Genomic DNA, 9,677 nt, shown 5'->3' on the forward strand with positions numbered 1-9,677 from the left:
CAGAATCACACGATGGGTATTTAATAGCGACTTTGCACTGAGAATAGCTGAATAGAAGCAGAGGGGCATCCCTCTAGACTTTTACTTCAATACAGAAAAATAAAAAATAATTAGACCTAAGTACTCGCTACCATCATCCAACGGGTAACGCCAGCCCTGCAGCTACGCTCATCTTTTGTGGTCCCATATGAGCTCCATCAAACAAGCTCAGGAGTTGGATGCAGAAAGCTCATGGGTTCTTCCTATATTTCTCAGATACTTCTTTGTCACTCTCACCTGAAGAGCAGAGTTGTATGAGAACATACCCTACCTGTGCCTGCTCATCTATGTAAGAGAGACAGGAATTGAGTAACTGAGTCTTTAACAATAATAAAAAACCCTCTTACTCAACTAATAAAACTTCACACCTCCTCTGGGGAGTTTATGGCTTAAAATGCTACCTCACTTTTTGTTTCATGAATGAACAAAGCTGCAGTTTTCCAGAAAGCAAGGACAGACATGCACCTCTACTAGCAGATTTAGCACTTCTGACCAAGTAAGACACCGACTTCTTAAAAATGTCTCATGCACTGACTGGATTTTTTTTTTTTTTTTTTTTTTTAAATTTTGAGCTTTAACACATTATTTCTTTTTAGAACTTGTACGGGAACCAGAATGGGAAGATCCAGATGATGATCTGCGGCGTCTGTAAGATATAAATGGAGAAAGCATGCAAAGAAGTAAGTTGACATTAATTTTAGCATCCACTTTGAGTAGTCTGTATCCTATAATAGCTGGACGCCAAGTATATCTGCTAGGGGCCTTACAAGAATACAGAAATAACTTTAAACCACTTTAAGGTCATGAATGTGAATTTAATATTAAATATTTAATACTGAAAGTAGAATACAATTTCTAAATGCAATATTTACTTATGAAAATAAATCAATAATGTATACATTAACACTTTCACACACTGAGAGAATGGTGACTCAGGGCTGTCTATGGAAAATACTTCTAGCAGGAAGAAGTTTCATAGAGGGGCTGGGCAGCAATTACAGAGGTTTTAATGGGAAGTAAGAGTGGGAACTACTTTTAATATCAGAATAACTGGTCAGATTCAATTCTTTCCCAGTGAATCTCTGTCCTTTAGAAAAAAAAAAAAATCACACATTTAAATACACCCATTCTTATTCTACATAAACCCAAACCTTTCGGGTGACCGTGATCTCGATCGTCTTTTTTTGTGATCACCAGATGAAGAAGATCTAGAACGACTTCGCTTCTTGCTTCTCTCGGGGGAAGATGATGAACGAGAGCTTGAGTAAGATCTTTTTCTTGGGGTGGAAGACCCCCTGTAGGACCTGGAGCTGGATCTTTATTGATTAAGAAATAAATCAGATTTAATTCTGGTATAATATCGAAAGAACAAAGAACAAAAAGAGACAGTTTTCATGAACACTTGCTGCTCTAGTTACATCAGTGTTTTGTCAAATAAATTTATGGATGCTTTAATACTTACTCCTTAGTTATCCTGCCAATAAGGACTTCTACTGCCGTGGCAATTCTCTTAATAGGTTTTGCTAAACAGCGTTTCTTGACAGACAGACCATGAATGGTTTGGAAACCCCTTTCCAGCATTCACCAGTGATGTGTTTTGACAAAGACGCGATGGGAGACTGGGACAGGAAGCAGCCTATATAAGGACCTTCCTCAGTATTAAATCCACAAAGCAAAATGGCTTGAAAACCACAGATGGAACGCTGATTTAACATGCTTTCACTTCATATTACTGGATATTTCACATTGGAAATGTCTAAGTGTTCATCTTACTAGAATAGTGAAAACCCTCAGAAGGTCTATTTACAAATCTCTAAATAAATTTGAGTAAAATAACCAAAATATTTTTTAAAACCCTCTTAGAACACAGTCATTTTGGTATTTAAAAAAAAAAAAATTAACCAGCTTCACTTCCAAGCACCCAAAAAACATGTTGGTTATCTAAAAAAACAAGACCACTTGTGGAAAGAGCTAGAAAGTCCTAACCTGTAATTCCAAAATGATATAAAAACACCTAACAGGATTTTTTTTTTCTATAAGGTGGATATTTTAAGAAACCCAACACCACAGTGTATGTTGTTGGTAAATATGTTCAGGGTTCACAGTGTAAGTAACGAAGCAGTCCTACTTCACAGCACCTAATACACTGAGGACACTTGGTGGCTGCGTGTGGCACAAGCAAATAACTCAGCTTAGCTGACGAGTCCCTCCAGCAGCTAGCGGGGGCACGGGCACCCTTTTTCTCTTCCTAAAAGCACGGATTCCATCTCGCGCTGACCCTCCCGTGACAATCCATAGCATGGTTCAGCCACCAAAGGGTGGTGGCACCATTTGCGATTGGTCTTCCCAACTCAAACTTCCTTAATTTAAAGATTCTCTGCGTGCATGGAGGTGGGACAGTTCTTCATTCCACGGCAAAAGGAAAGTCCTGCCAACAGGACGCCTCTGCAAGAACACCTCAAGGAACTTTTATGCTTTTGTGACTCTTCCCTGCACAGTTCCGTAACTGCCAGCTCAAACTGCTCTCAGCTTCCTGCGTGATTTGCTAGCAACATTTTTATACATTCCCCACATTTATAAAGATAATGGCAGCACTACCTAGTGGATACGTTAAATAAGTTATCGCTAATTACAAACCCAGAAGTATAGAGTATTTTCTAATGTTCTTCCACATCAAGTAGCCAAAGTGGAAACAGTAAAAATGGCAAAAATGACTGAAGTAAGTAAAACATGCATTCAAATTCTTCTTCCTTCAAAGTGCAGATCTGTGGCGTCCACTTGTCTAGCTTAGCTCAGACTTAAACTCTTCAACCACAACCTCGCATTCTCAAGAAATACATCTGTAGTGGTAAGAACCGCGTGCAGAGACCCCGGGAATTCTGACTTCCAAGATAAAAATGAGTTAATGTTTTTTGACCGGCATAATTTTACGATGAAATCAACAAGCAGTTGGTTCTTCTGCCCTTTTCTCTCTCTGCAAGGAGAGAGTGCTACCTCATTCACCTTGATTTCGACCCACGAGATCTAGAGTGTTCTCTGGAACTGGAACGAGATCTTGATCTGGAACTGGAAGAACTTCTTGAATGGGACCTGAAACAACACGGAAGATTTTTTTTCCAGTGTCTGACTTGTATTTAGCAGAATACTGTTAGCAGTAGAGACAATAATGCATCAATACAATTTGGCCTCGAGCCACTAAAGAAGCGACAACTTCCTCCTCCTCCCCCAGTATTGCCATAGTACATCTTAAACCAGAAACTTTAACATAGTCAGATGTGCATTAAGAAATGTATAAAGTCAGCTTCTTATTATGCTTCCTAAAACAAAGCATAAAAATTAAACAGGATTGCAGTTATTTGGCAAAATGAAACAACTGCATATCTGTTAGCTACTTCATGAAAGCAATGCCTTAACTCTTAGTTTGTGCTTTAACCTGAAAACCATCAGTTTCTTTGAAAAGCAGAGTAGGTATGAGTATCAGGACTAGCTAGCTCCAATTTTCCCCAAGTCACTTCTCACAAGCATTTTGCAAGCTGTTTCAAGTTTCTGTAAAGAGTTTCTCCTGCATTAAAAATTAAGTAGCAATTAATTCTTGGCTAAAATACAGACATATCTAACGCTTCTTGTAACCAGTCAAAAGTATTTTCAGATTTTTCAAGTTGATGGGTTTTCTTTAAAGCATAAACCACAAAAGATATGTAGAAATGGTACTGGACTTGCAGTAACCACTGTAAAACGGAGGCATTGCAATCAAATTCTAATAATCTTTTCAAGAAAAATACATTAAACATGCTGTCAGTCTCCCACTTTCTATTGTTACCATGTCTTTTTCATTTTACTGTGCAAACAAAAGCAGTATGGGCATATGCTGCCTAGAAAATACATTTAAATCTTTTCAAAAAAACAAGTCTCCACAAATGGCGACTGATCTTTCCCATGAATTATCCATAGCTAGAAGCAAAAAGCTCAACGCAAAGTTGGAAGATCCCTAGCAAATTGCAGTTATGGCAAGCTAGTTTGGACTTCACTGTTAGCATCTGTGAATTAATGAACAAAGCTATGGCCAGATGAAGTTCTTCTGTCCTCTCTGACCTTCCCAGCCCCAGCCCTAAGACCTGCACTCGGATGCAGCCACCCTAGCCGCACGCTATCCTCGCACAGGGCAATCCAGCTACTTCCTCCAACATCTTGCTCCACACCCCGCTTCATGCACAAAAATTGCTGAGAGGCGGTCAGCTTAGTCACTGCTCCTCACTCAGTTCCTCCTTGGAACCACTGGCAAAATGCTCGGCTCAAGAGAGCATCTGAAGGAGGGGGAGGCTGACCATAGCTACTTTGGAGAATGTAATTTTTCGTAGAAGAGACAGCATGGAAAAAAAGCAGGACAGCCATGGGCAGAAAGGCAAAACAGAGACAGCGTCCGACACATGGTTAGTATGGGGGTCTGAGGGATTTGGGCAGGGAGAGCAGAGAGGGGCAGTTACACAGCTAGGAAGGCTGGAAGAAACTTGAACTTCATGTATGTGAACTTTCTGTATAAACCCACGAGCTAGTACTGATTTGAGGTTTTAAACCTACCAGTATCATTCTTGTACTGGTTGTAAGGCAGCTTAAAAGCTACAATATCATTACAAAACATTTATTTAATTGTCCATATATGACTGAATGTAAATAATATCGTGAGATCTTAAATCTGCCCAGTAGAGTTCGTTTGTGGCCCCACGCTCAGTATAAACCTTTAGTGTTATCCTGACAATATTGCCACTGTACTTAAAGACTTGTCACTTGCCATCAAACAAAGTTCAAGTTTCTTGTCTTTATTTCCAGGATACTTTTCCACTCTGTCCTTTCAGCGAATCTGTCCAGACTGCATCACTGCTGCCCTCTCCTGCCACCGCCTCCCACTTTAACAGCACCACCCTTCTGCTTCTCTTCAACAACTCTACTCAACATGGCTAAAAAACCTTCACCCATTGAATGACACATGGCCAACAAGCCTAAAAATAAAAATCAGTTATATTTTTAAATGTATTTGAAGGATTCAATCGAAATAGCAACTTAAATTTACTAAAACAAGCAACAAGACCTATGAAGCCTCCCTACGGAGGATCCACAGAAGGTCAGAACAGAACATCAGCTACCTGTGTAAATTCTGTATTAAACATTATTAAACTAAAACTATAAGGCAATCAAGAAAAAAAAGTAAATAAGGAAGTTAGATACTGACATTTTGCCTGGCGTTACCCTTGACCTGTACCCGTTTACCTGGACCTAGACCTTGAGCTTGAATGAGAGGATGAGCGCGATGAAGATCGTGAGTGGGAAGATCGAGACTTAGAACGACTGCGTCTATTGGATTTCTTTTTCTTATTAGTGTCCTCTTCCTCACTGGCATCAAGATTATATTTTGAAAGGTCAGCATCATCTTCATCCTCATCCTGAAAAAAGGCAGGTATACAAAAACACGGAATATTTTGATTGTTTTCTTCAGTTAGTGTTTTTTACTTTTTCTGTGGTTTATTTTATGCTTTTTTTTCAACCTTTGAAAATGCTGCTATTAGTGCATTTAATGGGATCTAAAAATTTTAAAAGACTGAAAACTTGTGCTTCAAAGCAAACTAACAAAAAACCTGCAAAAACCCCCCATCTGAAGTCTCATTTTCTGTTATTTAATGCAGTTAAAACACTGACATTCATTTTTACCAGTTACTCCAAATGAGTGCCTGGAAGAATTTTCAGACTCCAGATCTATAACTGTAGCATAATTCTGCAGAGACACATTTCATATGCAGAATTTGGCGACTGCTGCATAAAAAATAAGCATATTCACATGTCTCTTCAGGACTGTTGTCCAAAGATGTGGACAATCCAGTATGTGATGATCACATATTTCAGGAAAGATGAAAAAAAATCTCTGGACATTTTATTCGATTTTACAAAAAATAAATCTGATGTTGTTTTAAAAGGCTAAGAACAAAATTCAAGAACATTCCTTTTATATAGTAACCATAAAGGTTCCAAATAAGGATCTCAAAATGTTTCATTCTGATCTCAGATAAGCTTTTCATTTTTTTATGGTTTAAAAAAATTATACAATTTTGAATGCAGCTATTTAGAACAAAACCGAGCTTGTGCACATAGAGAAGCCGCATGCACCATTATTCTGACAGCTACTCCTCTACGTTGCTCAAAAGGCAGCTAAAAATACAGACCAAACCTTACCTACTACTGCTGAACAGCACTACAGGAATGATTAGAGAAAAAACAAACCAAAACACTCTACCTCATCCAATTTATATTTGGAAAGATCTTCATCCTCATCCTCCTCATCTTCCCCTTCAGATTCCTTATCTTCTACTTCCTTCAAGATAGATGCTGGACCCACCGGCTTCCCTCTGTACTTTTTCTTTTTGCGTCCAAACTAAGAAATTTTATTCCATTAGAATACAATTTAATCAAAAATAATTTCCAACTGTATTTTTGGATAAAATTTCTCAGAGAAAATAAATATACATCAATTTCAAATAAGATATTGCTCAAAGGGAAGGAGAAAGATCATGAAACATCAGCTATCAACAGGAAACTGACTGAAGAGATGCTCATTAGTACCCACAGACAAGATCAATGGAAATCTGAAGGTAACGAGAGTAATTTATATTGTGTCTGCAGGATATCTTTATAAAAGTGTCAAACATCTGCCCAAACACAACACACCTGGCCCTGAAGCCAGCTCCTTAACTTGTTTAACAACCTCTGCTTGTACCAGCTTCATTTGAACTCATTCTTAGTTTTTAACCCCCAAAAAGACAAAACTTTCCGTTCAAAACTTTCATGCTGGAGCATTTCACAGAGAGATGTGTCCCCATGTCTTTCTGCCTAGTGCTCTTCCCCGTAAGGAAACCAAATGCGAACACATGCATCCCAACCACAAATCACACACTACGCGCCTCTCCAGAGTGACACACGCACCCAACCTTACCTCATCGTACTCTCCGTCGGACTCCTCCCGTTCTATGTATTCGACATTCTCTCGTTCATTAAATCCTCCTCCGTATCCTTTAAGAAGGGGTAAAGCAAGACAATCTCTTGAGCTGCACCAAAGTCAGCTACATTAAGCACAAAGTTTAGAGGAAACTTTCAGAGGCTCTAGAAGCTCTGAGATCATGTAATATGATCTCAAGAGGAACAGGAGTTGTTCCCACGCACTTTTATTAAATATAGTTGCTCAGAAATCTAATTGAGAAAATGGATTAAGGCACATAAACAACACAGTAACAACAGAGTTTAGAAGAATAATAAAATATTACTCTTTAATACTTTTTAACAGTATTAAACAAGCATACTAAAAATACTGTTTTTCCTTTTGAATAATAGGCTCTGTGTTCTTCTCCATGCTTTTTTTTTTTTAATATGCATTCGTGTAACACTCTAAGCACCAGATTCTCTGCCTGATCCCCTCTACAGTGGTAACAGTATAAATAGTTACTGTAAGGATATCCTCTGGTCCCGTTAGCACTGGGTTCATTGTTAATGGCTCATTGTTAATGCAGGAGGAACTCAGAGTGCGTCACAGCGCGGCCAAACCTCAAACCTCATTAAGAGATAACAGTCTAATCCACACAGCCTTCAAACACTGTTCCGGTGACAGCCGAGTCCCCTGGAAGTGGACTCTGTACATACACTGGATCTTTTGGAGTTTAATAAAATATTGCATTACTCCTTCCAGATGTCTTAGTACCAAAATCAAACACAGAGGCAGTTTAAGCTGAATATTTGTTGACTTTTGAAATGAAACCATCACACACTTCACACATTACTAAAAGGAATCAAGTGTAAGAACCTGCAGGTTTATCAACATATGAAAGATCATTCAACTTTGCTAATTCTGCTGTGAAAACAATCCCCTTAATTATATTGTGACTTGTAAAAAGACATTTTCTTACAGTAATTTGAATATTTCAAAACCATAAGCATCTTACCTGTCCTCTCCTCCAGTTTAGCGTACTTTGGAGTGTTACACATATTACACTCTGATCTCCTGGCCCAGTTCACATTACCACATCTTCAGAGGAAAAAAGAGCAAAAGAGAAATAAGAAACATTTTATTTCAAATCAAAAAGCTTAAGTGTCAAGGCAACACTTCCAAAAAAATAATGAAAATGTATTTGCCAAGTTTTAGCAGTGATCTGCAGTCACGAGTACAACACAATTAACTCCAGGGCCAACAGCCAAGTAAGACTACACAAAACGTGCTGAAATTCCTCATTACTGTCCCACTCGCAGCATTCACAGCTCAGAGGAGTTAACGAAGAAGCTACCACGGGAACGCTTATCAGCAGTTACACCGATGCAGTCACACGCTTCCGTTAGGGCACTTCTACCTTACAGCATCCCAAAAGGCCACTCACACTTCACTCAGCTACAGCACTATCGCCAGGACACTGCTCCATCCCGGGGAGCAGGGGGTCCGTCAGACACAGCCCCACCATGAACTCGGAAAGACACGGCGACACTGGGACATGCCACCAAGAGGATTCCCTGATTCCCTGGGACCCACGGTGCCGCCCAGGAAACCTGCCGGTCCCATGCTGCACAACAGCAGAAACGGAAACCCATCAGGCTGAACACAGCCAAGTCCTGACAGAAAACAATAAAAAACCGCAGGTTTCACTGGTCAGACAGCTCACTCAATCAGCAGAACCTGGATTCCTTAGAAGTGCTCCAAAGAATCAGAAAGCTCCTTTCAAAAATTAAAGCACTTTATTAATCTAGTCCTTTTCTAATTCAGATCTTAATACTCCCAACTGATGGCTTGGAGAAACACCTAAGAATTTAACCACGTGCTGAACTTTATGCATTAGCTATTTACTGAACGTCAGCCATAAACTATCACACTGCAGTGACGGTGCTGCTTTCTTCCAAGCTTGAGAAGCGTCCCAGCTTATCAGAGAAAAATATGAACTTTTACCTTTTTACTCTTAATTTTTTAATCTTTTTCCAGCCATGTCAATTAAGTAACTGCCACCAAGCAAACAGAAATGCACACTATCCTCACAGCAAAACCCTGCCAGGGGAGTCGCTGCAAGTTTTGATCCCTCCTCTCTGACCTAAACCGACACTGACAAACGAAGCGTCACACTGCGGACGTGCTGCGTGGCTCTAAGGGAACACCCCGGGTTTTTCGGGAGGGCGTACGTTTTACACTGCCAGTCGTTCGCGCTGAAGAGGCCGCGGCTCTTCTCAGCCAGCGTCTTTCCTATTTCAGTCCCTCCTGCCTTCATCATTTTGGCTTCTGTTGTTTTTTCTGGAAAAAAGAAAAAGAAATAATAAAATCCAAACAGTTCTCAGACATCTTGCTTTACCATTAATTAAGAGGGTTTAACATTATTTTTAAAAGGCAGAAACAGGCGAGGAGATGCACCCCCGGAGATGCTCACCTCTCCCACAGCGGTTACAGCTGGTTCTTCTGGCGAAGTTCACATTCCCGCACCTGCACACAGAACAGGAAAGGAGGAGGGAGACTCCAGTTAACACCGGAACACCCTCGGGGGACCTGAAGCCAAACGCCTTTAGATTCCGAACAGAATTGGTTCCAAATTCAAACCCCAAGCATCGGAGGCCACACCTGCCCCGGGGCC

At 40.0% G+C, this 9,677-nt stretch overlaps 1 protein-coding gene across 1 annotated transcript; it reads right to left on the minus strand.

Annotated features, from left to right (window-relative positions):
• Positions 1–372: 372 nt before the first annotated feature.
• On the minus strand, positions 373–9,529 carry LOC104458879 (zinc finger Ran-binding domain-containing protein 2; the record flags this gene model as incomplete). Its single annotated transcript, XM_010074875.1, has 9 exons — positions 373–685; positions 1,191–1,355; positions 3,043–3,129; positions 5,305–5,477; positions 6,323–6,460; positions 7,019–7,095; positions 8,019–8,101; positions 9,235–9,343; positions 9,477–9,529. Coding segments are annotated over 9 exons (949 nt in total), but the record flags the coding sequence as incomplete, so codon positions are not given.
• Between the last annotated feature and the right edge of the window lie 148 nt (positions 9,530–9,677).

The sequence above is a fragment of the Pterocles gutturalis genome, unplaced genomic scaffold, assembly GCF_000699245.1.
Source record: "Pterocles gutturalis isolate BGI_N339 unplaced genomic scaffold, ASM69924v1 Scaffold49162, whole genome shotgun sequence".
Lineage (NCBI taxonomy): Eukaryota > Metazoa > Chordata > Aves > Pterocliformes > Pteroclidae > Pterocles > Pterocles gutturalis.